At 38.9% G+C, this 26744-nt stretch overlaps 1 protein-coding gene across 1 annotated transcript in view; it reads left to right on the forward strand.

The window, feature by feature from the left end:
- prkn (parkin RBR E3 ubiquitin protein ligase) overlaps positions 1–26744 on the forward strand; it is a 1164186-nt gene that overhangs the window by 620776 nt on the left and 516666 nt on the right. The window contains exon 8 of the mRNA XM_069936147.1: positions 22547–22683. Coding sequence (XP_069792248.1) covers positions 22547–22683 — 137 coding nt within the window. The remainder of the gene's footprint in view (positions 1–22546; positions 22684–26744) is intronic.

A 26744-nucleotide genomic window follows, 5' to 3' on the forward strand; every position in this document is an offset into this window, starting at 1 on the left:
TTGGTCCAGATCCCACTGCAACTTTGAAAATCCTCCTTGATGTCCACAAAGCTTCCTATCCTTGTGTAATCAGTAAACCAGCTGATCCAATTTACTACATTATCATCCTGATTATTGATATAGATCACAAACAACAATGGTCCCAACACAGATCCCTGAGGCAAATCACAAGTCACACAGTCTCCAATCTCAGATGCAACCATCCACGACCACTCTCTATTTTCTCCCACACAGCCAATTTTAAATCCAGTTTACCTCTTCATGGATATCTAGTGTTCCAACCTTCTGAACTAACCTCCTAAGTGGAACCTTCTCAAAGGTTTTACTAAAGTCCATGTAGACAACATCCACAGCTTTTTCTTCATCTACCTTCTTGGAAACTTCTTCAAAAAACTCAAGATTCATTAAGCATGACCTACAATGTACAAAGCGATGCTGACTGCCCTAATCAGCCAATGGCTGTCCAAAGACCTATGTATCCTATCTCTCAGAACTCCTTCCAATAATTTATATACTACTGAAGTCAGGCTCACCGGCCTATAATTACCTGGTTTATTTTTGGAGCCTTTTTTAAACAGCGGGACAACATGAGGATCTGTCAGGGCCTCTGCAATTTCTACACTATTCTCCCTCAAGGTCCAAAGGAATATCTTAACCAGTCCAGGGGATTTATCTACCTTTATTCACTGTAAGGCAGCAAGCACATCTTCCTCTGCAATTTCCATATGTTCCATGACACTTCTGTTTGTTTCCCTTCCTTCCTTATACACTATGCCAGTTTCCTGAGTAAATACTGATGCAAAGAAAATGTGTACAATCTCCCCCTTTATGTGAGACTCCACACATGAATGACCATTTTGATCCTCTAGGGAACCAGTTTTGTTCCTTATATCTTTTACTCTTGACATGCTTGTAGAAACCCTTCAGGTTTACTTCACATAATCTGCCAAAGCAACCTCATGTCTTCTTTTAGCTTTCCTGGTTTCCTTCTTGAGTATTTTCTTGTATTTTCTGTACTTTTCCAGTACCTTATTAGCTCCTTGTTACCTAAACTTGCTATGCACCTTCCTCCTCTTCTTAACCAGATCGTCAATATCCCTTGAAAACCAGGGTTCTCTGTCCCTGTTAACTTTGCCTTTTATCTTGACAGGAACATGCAAAATCTGAACTCTCAAGATTTTGCCTATGAAGATCATCCACTTAACACACCCTTGCCAGAAAATAACATATCCCAATCCACTCTTCCTAGATCACTTTTTATTTCCACAAAATTTGCCTTCCTCCAATTTAGAATCACAACATCTTTTTCCATATTTAACTTGAAACTGATGCATATAACTGTCACCTATCTGTCTCATTCCCTAACAGGAGATCAAAAACTTCATCTTCTCTCAATCTTATACATTGATTTAGAAAACTTTCCTGAACACATTTCACAAACTCCAAACCATCCAGCCTTTTCACAGTATGGGATTCAATAATTGGAAAGTTAAAATCTACTATCACAACTTTCTGCTTCTTACATCGGTCTGCTATCTCTCTACAGATTTGCTCCTCCAATTCTCTCTGACTATTGAGCGATCTATAATACAACCCTAGCGGTGTGGTCACACCTTTCCTGTTACTCAACTCCACCCATATGACCTCTGTAGACAAACCCTCCTGGCTGACCTGGCTTTGTACAGCTGAGATATTTTCCCTGACTAGCAATGCCACTCATTCCATTTCATCCCTCTCCCTCTATCACGTCTGAAACAACGGAACCCTGGAATATTAAGCAGCCAGTCCTGCCTCTCTTGCAACCAAGTCTTACTAAAAGCAAAAATGTTGTAATCACACGTGTCAATCCATGTCCATCCATAACCTTTTCTAACAAAACTCCTTGCATTAAAATAAATACACTTGAGAAAATTTCTATCGCATACAAACCTTTGATTTCTGTCTATACGTGCAGTCCTCGCATGACCTTTATCCTCTCTTTCTCACCAACTGCTCTAACATTCTGTTTCCCTTCCCCCTGAAAATCTAGTTTAACCCATCAGGACAAAATGAACAAATGTACCCGCAAGGATATTAATCCCCTTCTAGTTCATAAGCATTTCGTCCCATCGGTACAGATCCCACTTTCCCTGGAACAGCCCAATGATCTAGCAACCTGAAGCCCTCCCTACTATGCCATGTCCCCAGCTATGTGTTAAGCAACCTTATTCTCCTGTTTCAAACCTTTCAGCAAGTGGCACGGGAAGCATTCCTGAAATCACTACCCTGGAGGACCTCTTCTTCAATCTAGCGCCCAACTCCCTGAACTCACCTTGCAGGATCTCCTTACCCTTTATTGCAATTGCCTTCTACCGCTGTAAGCCAGACAAAGAATTACCATTCATGTTGTCTAGTGCCCATTACAATAAGATAGAAAGGAAAGCTAAAGAGAGTCCCGTCAAAGTCACTGAGTATCTGTAGATTCGCATTCAGCACTTCTGCACCCTCTGAAGCTTCACAGACCCCTATTTGATTGATTGGCAACCTGAGTTCCAGATCTAAACCTCTGACACAATCAGGAAGTCATTAGCACCGGCAACACATTGAAAGCCCTTCTTGTCCTCAGCATCCTCGAATTTTAGCTTTGATACCTGGTTCCCATGATTAGTCTCCAGCAGCCGGCAGCTGTGTAGGTCACTTGACCACAAGTCACCCAAGATCTGCATGAGTCCTTCAGCCTCTAAGCTACTCACTGTCCATTGCCATAATCACCTTCCCTGTGGGGCTACCTCCTCTGCTTTTCCTTCTCAACTATTCATTACAAACACCCTTTTTCAACAGAGGGACAGCCTTAAGACTACCTGGATGCATCCCCGATCCAAACACTGGCACCTCCTGGACTACATCCTGGTGCGAGAAAGTGACAAACGAGATGTGCTCCACACCAGGGTCATGCCCAGCGCGGAATGCCACACTGACCACCGGCTGGTTCGCTGCAAGCTCAACCTTCACTTCAAGCCAAAGCCCAGGAACAGTAAAGCCCCCAGAAAGAGGTTCAATGTTGGAAACCTGCAGTCAGACGAAGTGAGAGGAAACTTCCAGACAAACCTCAAAGCAAAGCTCGACAATGCAATCCGCCTCACGGACCCGTCCCCTGAAACCCTGTGGGATCAGCTGAAGACTACCATACTGCAATCCACTGAAGAGGTACTGGGCTTCTCCTCCAGGAAAAACAAGGACTGGTTCGACGAAAACAGCCAGGAAATCCAGGAGCTGCTGGCAAAGAAGCGAGCTGCCCACCAGGCTCACCTTACAAAGCCGTCCTGTCCAGAGAAGAAACAAGCCTTTCGTCACGCATGCAGCCATCTTCAGCGCAAACTCCGGGAGATCCAAAATGAGTGGTGGACTAGCCTCGCCAAGCGAACCCAGCTCAGCGCGGACATTTGCGACTTCAGGGGTTTCTACGAGGCTCTAAAGGCTGTGTACGGCCCCTCACCCCAAGTCCAAAGCTCGCTGCGCAGCTCAGACGGCAAAGTCCTCCTCAGCGACAAGATCTCCATCCTCAACCGATGGTCAGAACACTTCCAATCTCTTTTCAGTGCCAACCGCTCAGTCCAAGATTCCGCCCTGCTCCAGCTCCCTCAACAGCCCCTAAGGCTAGAGCTGGATTAGGTCCTCACCCAGGATGAGACATATAAGGCAATCGAACAACTGAAAAGTGGCAAAGCAGCAGGTATGGATGGAATCCCCCCAAATGTCTGGAAGACTGGCGGCAAAACTCTGCATGTCAAACTGCATGAGTTTTTCAAGCTTTGTTGGGACTAAGGAAAACTGCCTCAGGACCTTCGTGATGCCACCATCATCACCCTGTACAAAAACAAAGGCGAGAAATCAGACTGCTCAAACTACAGGGGAATCACGCTGCTCTCCATTGCAGGCAAAATCTTCGCTAGGATTCTCCTAAATAGAATAATACCTAGTGTCGCCGAGAATATTCTCCCAGAATCATAGTGCGGCTTTCGCGCAAATAGAGGAACTACTGACATGGTCTTTGCCCTCAGACAGCTCAAAGAAAAGTGCAGAGAACAAAACAAAGGACTCTACATCACCTTTGTTGACCTCACCAAAGCCTTCGACACCGTGAGCAGGAAAGGGCTTTGGCAAATATTAGAGCGCATCGGATGCCCACCAAAATTCCTCAACATGGTTATCCAACTGCACGAAAACCAACAAGGTTGGATCAGATACAGCAATGAGCTCTCTGAACCCTTCTCCATTAACAATGGCGTGAAGCAAGGCTGTGTTCTCGCACCAACCCTCTTTTCAATCTTCTTCAGCATGATGCTGAACCAAGCCATGAAAGACCTCAACAATGAAGACGCTGTTTACATCAGGTACCACACGGATGGCAGTCTCTTCAATCTGAGGCGCCTGCAAGCTCACACCAAGACACAAGAGAAACTTGTCCGTGAACTACTCTTTGCAGACGATGCCGCTTTAGTTGCCCATTCAGAGCCAGCTCTTCAGTGCTTGACGTCCTGTTTTACGGAAACTGCCAAAATGTTTGGCTTGGAAGTCAGCCTGAAGAAAACTGAGGTCCTCCATCAGCCAGCTCCCCACCATGACTACCAGCCCCCCCACATTCCATCGGGCACACAAAACTCAAAACGGTCAACCAGTTTACCTATCTCGGCTGCACCATTTCATCAGATGCAAGGATCGACAACGAGATAGACAACAGACTTGCCAAGGCAAATAGCGCCTTTGGAAGATTACACAAAAGAGTCTAGAAAAACAACCAACTGAAAAACCTCACAAAGATAAGCGTATACAGAGCCGTTGTCATACCCACACTCCTGTTCGGCTCCGAATCATGGGTCCTCTACCGGCATCACCTACGGCTCCTAGAACGCTTCCACCAGCGTTGTCTCCGCTCCATCCTCAACATTCATTGGAGCGCTTTCATCCCTAACATCAAAGTACTCGAGATGGCAGAGGTCGACAGCATCGAGTCCACGCTGCTGAAGATCCAGCTGCGCTGGGTGGGTCACGTCACCAGAATGGAGGACCATCGCCTTCCCAAGATCGTGTTATATGGCGAGCTCTCCACTGGCCACCGTGACAGAGGTGCACCAAAGAAAAGATACAAGGACTGCCTAAAGAAATCTCTTGGTGCCTGCCACATTGACCACCGCCAGTGGGCTGATATCGCCTCAAACCGTGCATCTTGGCGCCTCACAGTTTGGCGGGCAGCAACCTCCTTTGAAGAAGACCGCAGAGCCCACCTCACTGACAAAAGGCAAAGGAGGAAAAACCCAACACACAACCCCAACCAATCAATTTTCCCCTGCAACCGCTGCAACCGTGTCTGCCTGTCCCGCATCGGACTTGTCAGCCAGAAACGAGCCTGCAGCTGACGTGGACATTTACCCCCTCCATAAATCTTCGTCCGCGAAGCCAAGCCAAAGAGAAAATTCCCATTTCTGGTGCCCTGTGCCGGTCCACTGGTCCCTGGAGTCTTCATCCCCTCGTGGCCACCACTGAGCACAGGCACTGCTATCTTGGGCATCAACGTCTGCAGTTGAAGGTTTTTAATTACAAACACTGTCATCTCCTTTAACAGGCCTGAACAGAGCCGCTGGCATTATGACCAGGTGAATGAACCTTTGAAGGAGCACTGTCTGTACTCTCCATTCTCCTGGGTCTGCACCAGCAGCAGCATTGCCACTACGGCAGCTCTGGCAGTGCTGCCATTTATCTTTTAGTATCCATTTTCAGAAGGTCAGAGACCATGATAGATGGAAAGACATGATCGCCCATACCAAACGGCAAGGCATCTGATGCATGCATTTTGTTTGATACTATTTTCTAGCCTCCTTTCAAAGTTCATCTTTTCCTTTTTAATGACCTTCTTATTTGCCTTCTGTAAGCTTTTAAAAGCTTCTCAGTCCTTTATCTTCCCATTTTTTTTTGCTTCCTTGTATGCCCTTTCTTTTGCTTCTACTTTGGTTTGGACCTCTTGTCAGCCAGACTTGTGTCATTTTTCCAGTCAAATATTTCTTCTTTTTGGAATATATCTGCCCTGCCATCCCTGCTGGTGTGCCTTTCTAATTAACTTTTGCCATTTTAATTTGCTATTTAGACATGCAACACAATAACAGACCCTTTCGGCCCATGAGCCCATGCCACCAATTGATCTATAATCCCAATATGTTTTTGAAGGGTGGGAGGAAACCAGAGCACTCAGAGGAAACCCATGCAGACACAGGGAGAACGTGTAAACTCCTTGCAGACAGAACTGAATTTGGACCCCAGTCACTGGTGCTGTAACAGCATTACGCCAACCACTTTGCTAAGTGTGCCACTCTACGTTCCTCTCTCATACATCTGTAGTCCCCATTATCCCACTAGTGTACTGACAGCTCTGTTTGAAGTTTCTCCATCTCAAACAGCAGGGCAAATTCTACCATTTTATATTAAATCACTGCCTCCTATAGGTTCCTTTAGCTTCAGCTCCCTTAGCAACTCTGGTTCATTACCCAATGCCCAATCTTGAATTGCCATTTCTCTGGTCGGCTCAGCCACAAACTGTTGCATAGAACATAGAATATCACAGCACAATACAGGTCTTTTGGTCCATGATGTTGTGCCGAGATATGAAAGCCTACCTCCCAAAAAAATTAAAATCAGCCTAGCTCATGATTCTCCATTTTTCTTTCATTCATTTGCTTGTCTTAGAGTCTATCCTCCGTCACCACCCCTGGCAATGCATTCCAGGCACCAGAACTCTCTGTGTAAAAAAACTTACACCTGGTGTCTATCCAAAGCTTTACTCACTTTGTCAGATGTCTCTGGTGTTTGCTGCTCCCACCCGAGTAAAAAGGTGCTGATTGTCTACCTTATCTATGCCTCTGATAATCTTGTAGACCTCTATTAAGTCATCTCTCATCCTTCAGCCCAAAGCCCTTGCTCTGCTAACCTTGCCTCATAAAACATATTTTAATTTCCAGGAAACATCCTAGTAAATCTCCTCTGCAGCCTCTCCAGAGCTTCCACATTCTTTCTGTAATGAAGTGAGCAGAACTGAACACAACATTCTCAGTGTGGTCTCACCACAGATTTACAAGTGCAACATTACCTCATGACGCCTGAACTCAATCCCTTATCTAATGAAACCCAGAATACTATAGTTAAAACACAATGCTGGAGAAACTCAGGTCAAGCAGTGATAGCAAAGATAAAATTACATAACTGGCATTTCGGCTTCAGCCTTTCATCATACCTTTTGAAAGGTGTCAGTGTTCGGAAGAACCTGATGTCCATGTACATGATTCACTGAAAGTTAACATGCAGACATTGGATTTTGGTAAACAAACACTATACAGGTTCACGGCATTCTTAGGAAAAAAGGTGAGCAGCCAGATGTTGTGGCCCAATGATGTGGGTAGGAAGGGTGCTGAGTTCCTGCAAGAAGAGTTCAGTGAGTTGGGTGCTAGGTTGAAGGACAGGACCTCCAGGGTTGTGATCACAGGATTGTTACCCCTGCCACATGCTAGTGAGGTTAGAAATAGGAGGATAATGGAGTTTAATAGATGGCTGAAGACATTCAGTGGTTGGACATAATTGAGATCAGTGATTTGTGATGCACTGCAGCAGCACTAAGCAGACACAAACAGGCTTTATTTGGCTAAAAGTCTCTGCTAAAGTAGTGGTTGTGATGGTGGCTCCCGAGTGACTGGCTCGGGAGAGGCTGGCTCAGGACTATATCCCGATCAGGAGATGGACTGCCGGCCAGGCATAGTATGTCCTCTGGTGGTCTTCCTGCAGGTACAGACTTTTCCCCTTGCAGTTGGCTAGTGGTGTATTACCACATAGATTACGGTCTGTCTCCACTTCAAGAGCTTGTCCATAAGTATATTGGTGGAACCTTTTGCATGCATAAGTGCTGGCCAGAAGCTCTTTCTCTATCTGTGCATAGTTGGCTCCTGCACTTGTTAAAGCCCTTATTGGATAGTCCACAGGTTGCTTTGTGTCCTCATGCTGCTGCAGTAGTACTATTCCCAGGCCATGTCAGGATGCATCAGCCAAGATCCTGTTGCGCCAATCCAGATCATAAAATTTTAGTACTGGCTCTCCTGTTAGGACTTTTTTCAGTGCCTGGAAGCCCTCCTCTTGCTTGTGCAACCAGATCCACTCATTTTCCTGCTTAAGAAGTGTCCTAAGTGGTGCTGACACAGTCGACAGACAAGGGATGAACTTAGCCAGGTAAGTCACCATCCCCAATGAATGTCTTGCCTCCTCTTTGTTTTGGGGCCTCACAAAATTCTCAATGGCTGATGTCTCTCTTGGATTAGGCTTCACTCCCTGTTCAGATATGACATCTCCTATGAAGCTCAGTGTCTTTACACCAAACTCACATTTCTCTTTTTTTAAATTTCAAATTGACATTCAGCTGTTGCCTTAATCGCGTATCATGTTTATTCTTGGTGGGCCCCTATTCATTGTTGTCATCCATCATGGTCTCAACTCCAGTTATACTTTCAAAGATCATGTGGATGGTTTTATAGTAGACTTCTGATGTGGACAAAATCCTATATGTTAGCTGAATAAATCGATATCTTTCTTGTAGAGAATTGAAATTGCTTAGACTCAAACTTGTCTCATCGAGCTTCATCTGCCAAAAGCCTGATGACATGTCGAGCTTAGCACCCACAAACTGGCACATGATTTCCTCCCATGTTGGTGAATTAAAATGATGGCTTTATTGAGATCTATTGGATCCAAACATATACGCAATGCTCCATTTTTCTTTTGCACGATGACCAGTGCGCTGACCCAATCTGTAGGTTCTTCAATTTTATGTATGACTTTCATCCATTCCATGTGTGGTGGCCTGCAATTGCGGAGATTGGGCCGGCACATCACGTGGCAGCAGAAGTGGACAAAGATCGCTAAAGGGACTCCGAGGACAATGGACCAGCGGGGGTAGAAGCTGGGGCAGCATCAGACCAACAGCCCTAAAATGGTGTTGGTCAAGCTGCCCAGCTAACTCAGCAGAAACAGGCTGGGGAAGAAAGGCATTCATATAAATGGATGTTCTCTCCCGCTTTTGTTGTTCATATGGGTGACTCAGTCAATCAGCAAAAATGGCAGGAACTTGAAGAGTATAAAAGCAGCCTTTTCAGCCCTAATAAAGGAGTGAGCTTAACCTGCCACACTGTGTGTGTGTGTTTATTTGTAGCAGTCGGCCTCACATGCCTACTCATTCTTGTTTAAGCTTGTCTCGAAGTGAAAACAAAACTTTCCTGCATACTTGGACAACAGGAGCCACTGTTTCATCTTTGTGGATCTTGTATAGACCAGGTAAATATCCAAGCCCTTCAAAAACAACGCTCTGTCTATGAGCCACCATTAAAACTCCTTTCACCAGATTGAGTTCTTCTCATGTTCTCAGACCTAATATTGGCTGTATGCTCTTTTCTATAATCAGTAACTGTGTTTGAAGATCATCATTCAGCCCCCCCTTTACTGGGATGTTCTCTCCCGTGTAGCCTGTCACTTTTGATTTCACTGGATAAATCTTGTTCTTTACGGTGAGGGTTTTGTAATCGTCCATAGATAACAAATTCATCTGTGCTTCAGTGTTGAGCTTAAATGGAATTACTCTCTCTTCACAGTCACTGTGAAGAGACTGTCTCTAGTCTAGAGGTCTCAAGTGAATCCATAAAGAATTCCTCCATTTTCTCATCCACTGTGTGCACTTTTCTCTTGGTTGCCCCTGTTTTGCAGTACTTTGCAAAATTCTTCTTCTTCCCACATTTATTGTAGGTCTTTCTATTGACAGGACATATCTTTGGAATATATCTACTTCTAAACCTGCTGCATTTGCTGTTTGAGCCAAAGCTGTAGCTTTGGGAAACTCCTGGTGTAATGCTTCTCTGTTTTCATGCACTGTTGTGTCTATCCTGTGAAGCTCTTAACTTGTGCTCGTGTGGTCACTGCTGCCCTACACATATTCACAGCCTTTTCCAGTGTCAGATCTTTTTCACGCAACATTGTTTCTCTAAGCCTATTCACCTAGTATTCCACAAACTATTTCATCTCTAATGAGTACGTTTTTCAAATCTCCAAATTCACAAGACTTATTTTATGAACCTCAACTAGTTATTGGTTGAAGCTCGTACTTTGTTTCTGGTCACAGGAAAAAAAAACTTGAATCTCTCAAACTTGACATTTTTATCTCGAACAAAATACTCCTCAAATTTTATCATCTGAGAATCCAATGTGAAAGCTGTCGCTCAATTTGAAAACTGTTATAAATGTCCAAGGCATCTTCACGTATCACATGTAGGCATCTTCCATTTTCCATCAGTCTCTCTTGGTCTACCAGCTTCTAAATAAATGTTGAATCTCTGTTTGAAGCATTTCCAATTACTGGTTAGATTGCTGGTAAACTGCGTCGGTGTGGAAGGACTTAACTTTTCCATGACATGAACTACTGTCTTTTCTTACTTTCTTATACACTTCTGACACCATGGTATGTTTGTTCCTTGAAGAAGAACAACCTTTCATGGTTTTAATGCTTAAACAATTTTATTTTTTTGAGCTTCTTGAACCAACAATGTTCTTGACTTCTGTCGTAGTCTACTTGTGCGCAAATCGCTCACATTGCCTATTGGGAAACGTAGTTCTTTATTATACATGCATAATAACAGCAGGAAAGTTGACAAAGGAAAGGCTTTGGACATTGTCTACATAGACTTTAATAAGGTCTTTGACAAGGTCCCACATGGGATGTTAGACAGGAAGGTTCAGTCACTAGGTATTCATGGTGAAGTAGTGAACTGGATTCAACAATGGATGGATGGGAGAAGCCAGAGAGTAGTAGTAGATGACTGCTTCTCAGAATGGAAGCCTGTGACTAGTGGTGTGCCTTAGGGATTGGTGCTGGACTATTATTGTTTGTCATTCAGGATGATAATGTGATAAATTGGATCAGCAAGTTTGTGGATGACACTAAGATTGGAGATGCTGTGGAGAGTGAAGAAGGTTTTCAATGCATGCAGAGGGATCTAGCCTAGCTGGAAAAATGGACTGAAAAATGGCAGATGTAATTTAAGACAGACAAGTTTGAGCTGTTGCATTTTGGAGAGACAAACCAAGAAAGGATATACATGGTAAATAGTAGGGCATTGAAGAGTGTGGTAGAACAGAGGGATGTGGGAATACAGATATGTAATTCTCTGAAAGTGTATCGCAGGTAGATCGGGTTGCGAAGAGAGCTTTTGACATATTGGCCTTCATAAATCAAGGCATTGAGTAAAGGAGTTGGGATGTTATGGTAAAGTTGTACAAAACATTTGTGAACTGTGGCGGTGTGAGCAGTGGAAGAAACACAGCCACCATGTTGAGGGTCGTTAACGACAAATTTTATTCAAATTCAGCACGCCCCTATAAGGGGAGCATGAGCTCAGTCACCTGGTGCATTGTGACATCATAATCGCTGCCCAGGGTGCGCGCTGGAAGGGATGCTGGAGTCAGAGAGAAACCTCTGACAATGCCATTTCCCCATGGCTGTCCCGCAACATGGCAATACAAGTGGGGCCAGTTCGCCATGAGGATGTGCACCGCCACAAGGCCAAACTTAGATTATTGTGTGCAGTTTTGGTCACTTAACTATAGGAAATATATCAATAAGATAGAAAGACATGCAGAGAAGATTTTCTAGGATATTGTCAGTACTTCAGGAACTGAGTTGCAGGGAAAGGTTAAACAGATTAGGACTTTATTCCCTGGAGCATGGAAGAATGAGGAGAGATTTGATAGAGGTATTTAAAATTATGAGGGGGATACACTTTTTCAACTGAGGGTAGGTGAAAGACAAACCAGAAGGCTTGGATTAAGGGTGAAAGAGGAAAGGTTTAGGGGGAAACATGAGGGGAATTTCTTCACACAGAGAGTAGTGGGAGTGTAGAATGAGCTGCAAACTGAAGTGGTGAATGCAGGCTCAATTTTAACTTAACATTTCAGAAGAATCTGCAGGTACATGGGTGGGAGAGGTATGGACTGAGTGCAGGTCAGTTGGTCTAGGCAAAAATATTTTGGCACAGACAAGAAGAGCCAACGGGGGCCTGTGTTTGTGCTGTAATGTTCTATGGTTCTAGTTTTTTTTTATGATAAGAGGGTTTGAGTACAAGACTAAAGATGTCTTATGAAAATTTTATTGGGTCCTCGTTTAGATCAGAAATGGTTAAAAAAAAAACAGAAATACTGGAGGAACTCAAGAGGTCTTGCAGCATCCATAAGAGGTAAAGATATATTACTGATGTTTCAGGCCTGAGCACTTCTTCAAAGTATGTAATGCATCTTTACTTCCTATGGATGCTGCAAGACCGCTGAGTTCCTCCACCATTTCTACGACAATCACAGTGTCTGCAGATTTTATGTATCACTCTAGATCAGGAATGGTGAACATTATTGCAATTTGTATGATAGAAGATACATAACAATGGTTCATCAGTTTGTTTCCTGGAGTATGCAGTCCTGCAGAGGAAGATCAAGATATTTGTGTTTAAAGTTTAGGAGAATGAGATGCTGATACCAGGCTGGTGTTTTTCCTTGCTGATGCATTTGGCTGCATGGGTCACAATCTTAGAAGAAGAGATCAGCTATTCAGGACTGAGATGAGAAGGCATTTCTTTAGCTAAAGAACAGCAAATTTTTGGAATTCTCAATCAATAAGGGTTATGGAGATTCAATACCAGAGCTTTTTCAAGATAGGGAGTGGACAAGTCAGTTCATCGAGTTAGCATTGCCATTCAATAAGATCATGGCTAATCCAAACATGACCTCAAATCACTTTCTTTGGGTCTCCCCATACTTAGTTAATTCCTTGTAGTTCAAATGTCCTTCAGTCTCCATCTTGAATATATCCAATAGCTTTGCTTCCACAGCTCTCTGGGGAGAATCCCAAAGATTCATGACCATCTAAGAAAAGAAATTCATGCTCATGCCCATTTTGAATAGGAAATCTTTTATTCTGAAGTAATGCCTCCTCTTTCCAGATACTCCCACAAGAGGAAGCACCCAATAAGGTAATGTCCCCACTTCCCACTAGGCAATCAGGGTTTTATCCTTTTAGCAAAGGAAAATGTTAAGTTTCCAAGCTCTTGATGGGCCCAGCAGTACAGCGGGATAGGTATCAATCAAATTTCGCACAACCTGTGTCTGCTCCAATTATGTCATTAAATTTCGTCCTCCCAGCTCCACCAAATTGGACATTTCATTGACCCTTTAAATTCTTGACTGTATTTCCATCATTCCTCTGATCCCAAAGATGCTGGTTTAATTGTCTACAATGAATCACTCCCTTGGAATAGGTAAGTGGCAAAAGAATTGAGAAGTTGATGGGCACATGAGAGAATAAGTTGCAAAGCTACAGACAAATATTAAGAAGGTAATGAGACTTAAGGGATTACTCCATGAGAAGCTGACATGAATCTTATAGACCCAATGTCCCCTTTCTGTGGCATTGTGTGACAGAGTATTTAGAGGTGGTTTGGGAGGAACTGTTAGAGCAGATTGTACACAAACATTTTAAAACATAGAATCTTTGCAGGACTTTTGCAGAATACATTTTGCAGAAAGCAACAAAGTAGCAACATACAGTTTGCTTGGGAACATGTGATCTTTGCAGGCGGCAGAGAACAGTTTTGATCTCAGAGAGGGAGGGAGTAAAACAGAGAGGAGAGACTCAGAAATCAGATCCAGAAGGACAAGCTGGCAAACTTTGGAAGGCTGTCTGGTTGAAGAAGAAGACTGGCAATCTGAAAGGTAACCTGAAAGAAAGAGGATCATCTGGAGAACCCTGAAGGGGGCAAATTTCATCAGCAAGACTGATTGAGAAGGAATCAGTTGCAGATGTCCTGGAAAAGGAATCTCTATCTGAAGACCAACCAGAACCCTCCTGAGTTGCCTGTTAAGCACCAAAGACTGGTGAACTTTGTGCACAATACAAGAATTGCCTACAATCAGTGAGATTGGACTGTGATCCAAAGAACTTTTCTAATCTTAAATATACATCACACACACCTGCTCTTAGTATTAGAGGCAGGATTAAGTAGTTAGGTAGGTTAAGTAATGTTAAAGTTTAATTCTGTTTTCTTGTTCAAATATAATTAAAAACTACTTTTGTTTAAATAACTCTGTGTTGTAGGGCATATCTATTGCTGCCAGTTTTGTGGTTCTCTGGACTCTGTAATAATTGTAAGTAATGCGGCCTCCTCATTAGAATTAAAACACTAACAGACTGACTGGGTTAAATACCAGCTGTAGAAACATTTAACTTTCTTCCATATTTTTCCACATAATGTTATAACTCCAACTTCCAGCTTTCTAAATGCCTCTGAGTCAGTATCAAGGCCAGTAATTTCAATGTCTGGCATGTAATTATAGCAACAAATATGTGTGTCAGAACAAAGTCAACATTATGTCACTGCACAAAATCAAAGAGGAAATGGAGTCAAGTAAGTAACAATAGAAATAAAGGAGTTTTAATGAAACCATTAGTTTCTACTGTGGCTGAGTAATTTTTAAAAAATTAAATGTAATAATACAGCACGGTAGAAGGGCCTTCCAGCCAATGAAATTTGTGCCATCCAATCAACTGACCAACTCCTTATATTTTGGAGGCTGGGAGGAAACCCATGCAAGTCAAGGGGAGAATGTACAAACTCCTTACAATGTTAGATTCGAACTTAGCATGCTGACGTTGAAATAATGTTGTGCTTACTGCTATGCTAACTGTTTCATAATTCCTTTCTCAAGGATTACCTCCACACTTTATTTCATATTTATGGGAGACTTTTAATGAGTTGGCATCCTGAAAAAAATTGAAATTCTGAAAAAAATGTGATGATACTATTTTAAAGATAATCTGTGAAAATAATCATAAATGTAAACTGGATGTTTAGTATGCATAGACAATTGCTCTGACTTTATGAGCATCTTGTTTCTTTAAGACTTCTACTGTATGTGATATTTTAATGGAAGGACATAGCATATCTTCTCTCATTTTGAAGTTCTACAGGTGGTAAGCTACTCTGCCTTTGTAATGTGTGATGGGTAATGTGCTCTTTTCATACAATTAGTTGACGTAAATGAGATCCAGCTGTCTTTATCATTCCTTCAATGTCATTAAAAAAAAATAGGCACTTTGCAGAAAATTTATTGGACAAACTTAAGTGACAAAAGGAGATATTAAGACAAATGACTAAATGTTCTATTAAATATTTTATTTGAGATATTAAAGGAGCTTTAGAATGAGATGGACAGGTATTTACAAGGAGACTACCTGAGATGACAGTAAAAGTAACTTGGATATGAATTTTGTGTAGAGAGGAGATTTAATTTGGCATCATGTTTGGCAGGGTCTTTGTGGGCTGAAGGACCTATATTTGTGCTGTACTATTTCTCTGTTCAATGTTAGAATAAAATTAAAGGTACAAAAGGCCACAGAACTGAAGGACAGAAATATACTTTGATGATTTTTGGTTTGCAAAGACAGAGATTGATGAAACTGTGTTGGTTTTAAATGCAGGACAATGCATTTTAAATTTGAGGAACTCCCAGACTTGAGCTACTGTATGTGCATGAACATGAATATCAGGTGAACTGGATAGTGCAAATTGTTGGATGCATTTGTAAGTTCATTGGAATGAAAGATGGGAGATCTGCCTGTAGTGCTTTTGAATAATTTAAATTGTAGGATAAGAGGTTTCAAAAGCATGGATGTGCTTGGCCATATGCTGTTAAATGAAATATAAAATGATCCCAAATGGGTCAAGGCAGCTGGAAGAACAATAGCTTCCAGCGGTATCACATCTTCATTGTGATTCAGCTTCTGGTCTGAATACAACTAATTTCAAAGACCTGCAAACACTAAATTTTAGTATCAACTGTATTTTATGATGGTAAAAGATTTCAAACAAGTCTGAGTGTGTGATAGGTTATATGCAAGTAATCATTCAATTTTTTTTGTTTTCTTTTATTACCAATAATCCCTTGAAGATATATGCCTCTTCAAATGAATAATTTGCATAAAACATAAAGTGATGTTTTATTTTGAATCAATATATCCTGCTGTGTGAAAACTGTCATTTTCAAATATCTTTATTATACTTTGCCTATTTAGGCTCAGGGAGACTTTTATGTTGATTTTTGCTGAAAGCAATTTTAAACAGCATTGTCATTTTCCAGTTGATGACTTGGTAAGTGCTGTACTTGGTGTGATAGCAGGTCCATAAAGACCAGTGGGCACTCTGCTGGAAAGCTGACCCTTATTTTGATTTGAAAAAATTTATTTTCCATATGCATCAAATAGAAATAATTAATCATTCATCCAAAAATAAAATTCATACAAAATTATACACAAATTTTTTATTTTTCTTCCCTCCCCCCCCCTTTAACCCTTCCACCCCTGGATAGAAAAAGAGAGAAAGAAGAATGAAAAGAAGACCAACACCTGGATATAGATAGATCACTATTCATATTATTCTAATAAGATTATTTTATGTTCTAAATAGTAATAATTGGGAGAAACGGGAAATGTGGATGATATTGATGGACTTTTACCAATGAAATCCATATATGGTTGCCAAATCATATAAAAATTCCCAGTTTGATTCCTTAAGCTATAAGTGATCTTTTCCAAAGGTACATCATTTTGTATTTCAGTCTGCCACCTATCCAGTCCAATAAAATTTTGCAATTTCCATGTTACTGCCACACATTTCCTTGCTACCACTATTGCTACACTCATAAACTTTTTTTGGTATTTATCTAACTTAGTTCAGTATCTATTTCATATATATTGCCAAGCAGAAATATTCTCGGGTCTTTTGGTATTTCTATCTGCATAATTTGTCCTCATAATATACTCAAGTCATTCCAAAATTTTTCCACTTTCGCACAAGTCCAAACTGAGTGTAATGAAGTCCCTATTTCTTTATTACATCTAAAACATTTGTCAGAACAATTTGAATTGACTCCATGCATTTATATGGAGTACAGTATCGTTGGTACAAAAAATTGTATTGTACCATTTAATATCTAACATTAATTGTGTTTGTTACACTCTCTTGGCACAGTCTTGTCCACACCTCATCTTGAATTTGTATATTTAAATCTTTCTCTCATCTTCATTTTGATTTTGTGTATTTCCTTTCTCTTCATGGTGTCTTGCAATTTTATATACATATTTTTAATAAATTTCTCAATAAATGTATCTGTAATTAAATATTCAAATTGACTCTGCTCTGGAAGTCTTAAATTCATGCCCAATTTCTTTTTTAAAAATGACTTAAGCTGGTAAAATGAAAAATTGTATTATTTGGTATATTATATTTCTTTTGTTTGTTCAAAAGTAAATAAAAAAAACCTAAAAAATCAATCTTTTATCCTTGTTATACCTTTACCATACCAAATATCAAAGAAAATAATTAATTAAAGTAAAAGGAATAAGCTGATTTTGCGTTAACATCATCTTGGGTATTTGATAATTCTCAATTCCTCTTTCCATATGAATTTCATTCCATATCTTAAACAAATGTCTTAAAATTGGTACTTCCATTTTTCTTTTCAAAAAATTCATAATTTCACTTGTATAGAAAATCTCTGAGTTAGTTTTCCAATTTTGTTCATCTCAGTCTGTACCCTCATTGTTTTTTCTCCAATTTGATAACATGAGGAGAAGAATCTTAATTGTGCTGCTTTATAATAATTTTTAAAATTCGGTAATCTTAGTCCTCTTTCTTCAAATTTCCAGGTTAGTCTTTCTGTGGCTATTCTTGGCATTTTATCATGCCAAAGACATTTTCTTACATTTTTACTTAATTGTCTGAAAAACTTCTCCGGAACCGAAATGGGTAATGATTGAAATAAATATTGTAATCTAGGAAAAAAAAATTAATCTTGATACAATTTACCCTCCCTATTAAAGATATTGGTAAGTCTTTCCATCTTTTTAAATCCTCCTCAATCTTTTTTAATAATGGTAAATAATTCAATTTTGTATAAATTATCTAAATTCTTGCCAATTATTATTTCTAAGTATTTAAGTGATTCTTTTTGCCACTTAAATTTAGTCATTCGCTGACACTGTGTATAGTCCCTGTCATTCATAAGTATGACTTCACTCTTTTCTACATTTACTTTATAACCTGATACCCAACCATATTCTACTAATCTTGCATTTTTTATAGTAATATGTCTGGTTTTATTACATATAATGTAATATCTGCAAATAAACTAATTTTGTATTCTTTTTCATCTATCTCAGAACCTTTAATCTCATTATCTCTTAGTATCCCTGCCAAAGGTTCTATAGCCAAAACAAATAAAAATGGTGATAATGCACATCCTTGTCCAGATGATCTTTCTAATAAAAAGGGTTTAGATATTTGCCAATTAGTAACCACTTAAGCTTTTGGTTGATTTTACAAAGCTCTTATCTAATTTATCACCAAGCAATCTCTTGGTGCCTGCCACATTGACCACCGCCAGTGGGCTGATAACGCCTCAAACCGTGCATCTTGGCGCCTCACAGTTTGGCGGGCAGCAACCTCCTTTGAAGAAGACCGCAGAGCCCACCTCAATGACAAAAGGCAAAGGAGGAAAAACCCAACACCCAACCCCAACCAACAAATTTTCCCTTGCAACCGCTGCAATCGTGTCTGCCTGTCCCGCATCGGACTTGTCAGCCACAAACGAGCCTGCAGCTGACGTGGACTTTTTTACCCCCTCCATAAATCTTCGTCCGCGAAGCCAAGCCAAAGAAGGATCTAATTTATAAAAGTATTTGGAATGTCAAAAACACCTAACACTTTAAATAAAAAGTCCCATTCTAACCTATCAAATATGTTTTTTGTTTCTGTATCCAGTGCCACCGCTACTGCAGATATCTTTCCTTTCTGAGCTACATGTAATAAACTCAAAAATCTAACTATATTATCTGCAGGTCTTCAATGTTTAATGAATCCAGACTGGTCCATATTTATTAATTTAGGTAAATACTTGGTTAATCTATTATATAATAATTTGGATACAATTTTATAATCTCTTTAATAAGAAGACAGCTGTAAAGGATCTTTTCCTAATAACTGTTATTAATGCTGTTTTGAATGATTCTGGTAAATCATAGGACTCTCTCATTTGGTCTAATAGTCCCATTAATTCAGGGACTAATAATTCTTTGAATTCTTATAAAACTCCTGAGGGGAACCATCTTCTCCTGGAGCCTTATTATTTGCTATCGACATCAGTGTCCCATAAACTTCTACATCTGTAAAAGAGTTCCATAGTTCCAATTTTTCATCTATGTTTAACTTAGGCAATGTAACATGCAATAAATATTTCTTTTTTTTCATCCTTTTGAGATTTAGATTGGTATAATTTTTTAATAAAATACTTTAAATTATCATTTATTTCTTGCATTTTATATGTTCCTTGACCAGTTTTCCTCTTTGTTGCTATTATTGTTCTTGATATTTGCTCAGCTTTTAATTGCCACACTAAAACTTTATGGGCTCTATCACCTAATTCATAATATTTCTGCTGAGTTCTCATTATATCTTTTTCTACTTTACAAGATTGTATTGTATTAAGTTTCAATTTTTTTTAGTTCCAATAATCTTTACTTTTCTTCATTATTTTGAACATTCAGTTTCTTTTATTGAGCCAAAATATCCTTCTCCAATTGATCTACCTCTTTCATATGTTCTTTCTTTATTTTAGATGTATAAGTTATTATTTGCCCTCTTAAATACACCTTCATCGAGTCCTATATAATAAATTTGCTCATTACTGTTTTCATTAGTTTCAAGAAAAAATATATATCTGTTGTCTTATAAAATCACAAAAATCCTTTCTCTGTAAAAGTATTGTATTAAATCTCCATCTGTAACCTCTATTCTGCTCTTCCTCCAATGCAATAAACATAATTAAAGGTCAATGATCAGATAACACCCTAGCTTGATATTCATTCTTATAAACTCTAGCTTGTAATTGTACAGAGACTAAAAACATGTCAATACGCAAATGTGTTTTATGTCTAAAAGAATAAAAAGAATAGTCCCTGTCATTTGGATGAATTTTTCTCCAACTATCAACAAGTCTCATCTCAATCAAAAAACATTTTCCAATTTTAGCTACTTTATTTTTTGTAACATCTCCACTCAAATAAAATTGAAAACTCCACCTACTATTATTTTCCCCTTTGCACCTGATAATTGCATAAATATATCTTGCATAAATTTCCCATCATCCACATTTGGTGCATAAATATTCACTAATGTCCAATATTCTGAATAAATTTGACAATTAATCATTATCTATCTCCTCACTTTATCTATAGTCATATCCAATATTTTAATTAGTAAAGTCTTATATTAATATGGCTACTCTTCCACCTTTAGAATTGAATGAAAATGCCATACATAACCCATCCAACCCAATCTCTTCTTAACTTCTCATGTTCTATCTCAGTCAAATGAGTCTCTTGCAAAAAAAGCTATATCTCCTTTAGCCTTTTTCATATAATTTAATAATTTATTTTGTTTTACTGGGTTCTATATTCTATTCATATTAATAGTAAATAAAATTTAATTTTCCTGCCATTAAGTACCATCATTAAATCTCTTGTCCAACCATCATCCCATTCCTACTCCTCTCACTCCCACAATTTTAACAACATATATCTGAGTACTTGTAATTAATCCAAGTGTAGAGTAAAAAGAAAAAAAGACAGAAAAAATAATTAAAGATTGAACCCCTCCACCCACCCACAGAGGTGCATGGTGTTTTGACATCTCTAAATCCCTGATCTATCCGGAATGTGATCACAACCACATGATTCCACATATTCCCGACTAACTCATTTTAAGTACTAAACAATCCCATGTTGCTTAATATTGTACCTATTCTTTTTTTATAGATCTTGTAAATATATATATAGATCACTTATAGGTTAAGGTCTCCTCCCCATTTAAACTCTCTTGAATTTTTTCAGTCACAGTTAAATTCTTTCTATCAGGAGGTGCATTTACACGACTACCACCTGTTATTCTTTTTCAAGCAAAGAATCGGCATACACCTTTGCCTCATTTAGTTCCATAAAAATTCTGTTTCTCCCCTCTGAGGCAAAAACTTTCAAGACCAAGGCATAGCCTTTTTTCCATAGCACATTTTTAACTGAATTAAATTATTTTCTCTTTCTTAACAAATCAAAAATTATATCAGGATAGAAAAAAAATCTTATTCCTAGTTCCAACATTTTCTCCTGTGCTTTATAATGAAGAAATTTAACCAGTATCAGACAGGACCATTGATCAGGGTGTGGCTTTAGCTCGCTGCTTGATCTGCTCTCTCAATCTCTAGGTCTCCTTGAAATTCAGCTATACCTAAAGATTCCAGAATCCAACGTTGCAGGAAATTTTTCATGTCTTGACCTTCGTCACCTTTTAAACCAACAATCTTGATGTTATTTCTTGTACTAAAATTTTCCAAAATGTCTATTTTCTGCATTAATTGATCTTTTATTGTAGCTGCTTCAGCTTGTACCTTTTGCATCTGTTCTTTAATATTTTGAATCTCAGACTCATTTCCTTTTATTTTTTTCATCTACTACTTCAAATCTTTTATCCACCTGCTGCATCATTCTTTCAGTTTTCTCTCCATTCTTTTTAACTTCTTCCATTAATACCACCATAAACTGTTGAAAAGTGTCCAAATATTTTTTCATTTCAACTGAAGAAATAGAAAATTCCTTAGCTTTTTCCTTTTTCTGCACCATAAGTCCATGTCAAAATATAATTCTTGCTCTTCTTCTGGTCCACTGGAGTTGGTAGCCTCTAAAACTTTAAAAAAACTGCCTCCATTGTTTTTGTGTTCTGCGCATGTGCAACTCCTCACGCATGCGCAAAGTAACATCTTCACCCGATGTGGGCGGCCATTGTCAGGGGAGACCTTGTACAACTATGTCCAAGGTCTCCCCAGCTCCAGGCTTGTCTCCCCTGGGGAGCATCTTTCAGACAGCTCCTGGATCCTTCTTCATCTTGTTCTTTAACTGCTTTATCCTTCTTTGGTGGCATTTTGATTTGTACTGTATACTTTTAAACACTTTTTTCTTCTATTTTTGTTAACTTTAACAACCTTTTTGACATTTTTTTCAACTTTTTCGAGGAGAGTAGAGATTTGTAGTCTAACCCCACATTATCACATGGCATGCCTCCGGAAATATGACCTTTAGAGAGAAAAGTAATACAAAGTCTCTTTTTGTGATTACTGTCCCATATTCCATATTCCCAGGTGATAATACTTCTGTGTTGGCAGGTTCAGTCTTGAAGACCTAGCACCTGTTAGTCTGTTGAAGGTCACCATCCAAGCTCAGGATAACTACAATTCCCTGTGTAATCATTCTAGTGTGAGTCAGATCCCACAGGACAGGAAGAGAGATTGGGAAGTTAAAATAGAAGACCATCATATGATTGTGTTCTTTTCCTTCTGCTCTTAGCGATCCAGTTTTGGTATTTCCTTGTGTGGATCGACATGTCATATGCCTGGATTGTTTCCACCTATACTGTGTGACAAGGCTGAATGACAGGCAATTCATCTATGACACAGAACTTGGATATTCTCTACCCTGCGTTGGTGAGTTCCATGTTGAAATGTGGCCTTTTACTGTTTTAATCTTTGGTTGCGTGAGAGCTATGTTTTGACTAAAACTGGAAAAAGCAAATAAAATGTTAACATTGGTGCTGTATTTAGACATGCTGGCTTTAAGTAACAAAATACAGTTTCAACGTTTGAACCAAAAATGCAGCATAGATAGGAACTGACACTAACCATGTTAATGGAAGAATTTTATCAATTGGGCAATTTTAGAACTGTTCTATTTTTGGAAATATTGATTGGAATTTTCTCTATTCTCCCCACCCTCACCACCTTTGTATTGAATTTCTTACCCATAATTCTCTCACCTAAAAGATTAATTTCCGTTCTCAGCTTCCACTCTTTTGAAATTTAGAACTACACAGCCTCAGTTCTCCTCTGACATGCACTAGTGAAACATGTGAAGAAATAGTCCAAAGATGATATTACTATAACATAGGTTAGTTGAGACAAATACTGCAGATAAACTTCAAAGCAAGTTAAATAAAATCCAACCTGGGTTGGGACTATCGTGGGATAGTGAGGTTAAGTAAAAAGAGGGAGAAATTTCATGTGCAATACAAGATTAACGTACACTCACCATGTTACTATGCTGCCTGCATTTGAGCTCAGTGGTATGAAGTGTGTGTAGTTTTTAAAGTTTCTGACTCATTCTTTTTGTTTTTTGTAATTTTAAAAACCAACTCAAATGGCTGGATCAGGGGTGTCCAAATCTTTTTTGGTTGTTGGCCATAAACGGAAAAATATAAGGAGTTCAAGGGCTAAACAATAGTAAGCCTGGCAGTTTTCCACAGTTACACTGCAAGAAAAAATGGACCTTTTAGACCACAAAACCCCTGTGCCTTCAAAAATTCATTTTCTATCAAAATAATTATATGACACCACTGAACAGTTTAACTGTTGGCATTACAGTAGTTTATTGATGTGCTCATATATTACGTTAGGCATTTCCATATCTGCTGCTCTTACATTTAATGTAAATAAATAAATACAATAAAACTCTCAAAGAAAAAGCAGTGCAAAATAAAAATCTGGGTGCAAAATAAGAACAGGAGAAAAGATCAAGAAAAGGACAAGGTAATCTCCAACATGCCTCCACAATGCTCAGTAAATACAGTTCATATTCCATGTGTCCACCTACATGATTATGATGCAATGTGTAAATCTGTAGATAGGCTATTAAAGTCAACAGATTCCTTGCAAACTAAACAAACACATTATCCCATGACTTCTGTGAAAAATAATTCATTTTCCCACAGTCTGAATTCTTTTGCTATTTTCATTTTCTGTTCTGCCATGTTTAATCAACTGAGGTAAAAGGTTTTTTTTAAAACTCAGTTTGTTCAAGTAGTTGTTTCAAAATGGCAGTGACATTCAGTGTTGAAACTAAAAGTGTAATATACAAACTGCAATTTATTGTTAGAGACTACGTTCTAATGGGTCATATTCCATTTCACTTTTAAAATTCACGCAAGGCCACTTAGGAATGGGCAATGATCCACAGTTGGGCCAGGGGTGGTAGTTTGACTACTTCTGGTATGGATGGTTAATGAGAATTAAAATAACTCAGTGTGGATTTTTTTTCTCTTCATTTCACCACCAAGCACTTAATATGCCCCGTAGAAAATGCACTGGAGGAGTTACTGAGACAAATGACATTAGGGAGTTGCATTATCATAAACAGATAATTAATTCTAGTATCACTGCTCTTTCATTTCATACTTAATAGTGATCATATCAATTACTAGAATTAAATTACTTTCCAAATCCATTCAAGAGAATGTCTATTTCTATTCCTGTCTCCATATTACAAAATGGTATGGGGGTGATGAGCTGGATAAAACCCTTTAAAAATTATGAAGGTGAAGTGCATGCTGGAATTTAAATTTCTTGTGTTTTAGAATAGCCAGGGCTCCTGCACCCACCACCTAACATAATGCAAATATTCTGAGTTGACTATTGAGGAGCCCAGTTTCTATTTGCCCCTCCTTGTACAAGATGCTGCATGAAAAGTTTCAACAGAACAGATATACAGGTGTTCCAAATCTGGAGCACATAAGTAAGTAAAAACACAATGCTGGAGAAACTCAGCTGGTCGGTGTACTTTATATAGCAAAGATAAAGATACATAACCCACGTTCCAGCTTGACTCCTTCATCAAGATACGGTATTTTACTTTTGTCTACTGCAAAACTGCAAAATCTCTTCAAAGGATGCCTACCATGAAGAAGTTCTCCTTTGCTCTCCAAAGGGAGTTCTGTGGGATTCTCTCTCACTGCCCTCAACTGTAATCCCTGCTGCTCTCAAACTCACATCTTGATGAAGGGCTCAAGCTGGATATGTTAGTTATGTATCTATATCTTTGCTATATAAAGTACACTGTTTGATCAGCTGAGTTCCTCCATCATTGAATTTTTAATTCAACCACGGGTGTCTGCAGACTTTTGTGTTTTACTTTTAATTTAAGTAAATAAGTTAGTTAGCAGGAAACCTATTTGGGAGGAATTTCTTTAATTTTCTGCCACGTGCTGCCATAGAGGCAAATAATAGGAAATTTAACAAAGAAAAAAGGGAAGAAAGAAAAATACATGTTTTTATCACATTATTCTCAAAATGACAATTAACTACCCAGGTCCCAAAATTATAATGATAATCCTTTTTTGTGTGTATTGTTGATTGACAAAAGAGATCACAATAACATTATAGTATACTTTACCTCCACCTGAGAATTGGATTAATTATACCTTCTAGACAAAAAAAGGCTTTTCCATCACTGTAGAACTATCTTGATCCTGCATTAGTATGCTATAGTAGCATTTTGTTTTTTTATATCCACAACCTTTTGATGGAGTGAGGTGCTATCACTGAGATGCTATGCCAGGAAGTAGGTGATATTCCATGTGAGATGATGTGGAGCATAAACCCCAGCAACAATCTCTTGAACCGATTGCCCTGTTTCTGTGATGTAAATGTTGAAGCATAAAATGTTTAAAATGTTTTATAAAACTAAACATCAAACACCATTGTTAACCATCTAGCCTCCAGCTGGACTGGAACTAGAAGAAAAAAATAAAATTATCAATTACATCCATACATTGTGGGAACCCACCCAGTTCATGAGGAATGAATTCGTATTAGGGTGGCAAAATGGCAGTGCTTAACTTCTGATCTAAAATTACTTTGAAGATGGTTTCTTTTTAGGAATGATAGAAATTTGGGAAAGCTGGGTAGTTGGTTGATTTATGCACATCATACACAGTTTTCATTTTTCCACTTCAGATTTTAGTTAATTGTTCATGAGCAGTGCACACAGAACATGTCATAATGATCTATAATTTATTCCTACTTGTGCTGCCAGCCATAACTTACTGACCACTTCACCAATAATGGATCATCGTGTCAGATGATTAGTGGTATGTATATTATGGATTACCAGGTGCTCTCTCTTTAAAAGATGAAGGATTGCTTAAAGAATTTCAATTTACATATAATTGCTTTCTGTCAACAGCTATTTTTGTTTGGGTTAGTCTTGATTCTTGACTGTACATTGTTAGATGTTGTTTGCCTTTATTTGCACTGTTGTGTACCAAGGGGTAAAGACCAGCAATACTTATTTTGAATGGTGAAGCAGGTTTGAGTGGCCAACTCCTGCTTCTCTTGTGTTCATGTATTTATTATTATAACATCGCCAAAGTTCCTATTGCAAAGTGTGATTCAGTTTTGCAGTCTGTTTTATAAAGTCAGAAAAGCTAAAAAAAAAAAAATGCTTTGTGAAATCATGAAGTTTCAATGAAGTGAATTGCAGTAAAACTAAATATTAGATGATCTTTAATCTTATGAAAGGAGAATCAGATTATAGAGTGGTCATCCCTAGATGTTTCTTTAATTGCATGCTCTTTTACCTATATGTAGGGATTTAATTGTAGATTACTTGCTTTGCCTGCAGGGCTTATAATTTGTCATTGTGCCCCAAATCCTTGATGCATTGAAACATGAGAATATTAACAATAATCCAGATTTATTGGGGGAAATCTGTACCT

The sequence above is a fragment of the Narcine bancroftii genome, chromosome 4 (assembly GCF_036971445.1).
Source record: "Narcine bancroftii isolate sNarBan1 chromosome 4, sNarBan1.hap1, whole genome shotgun sequence".
In the NCBI taxonomy this organism is placed as follows: Eukaryota; Metazoa; Chordata; class Chondrichthyes; order Torpediniformes; family Narcinidae; genus Narcine; species Narcine bancroftii.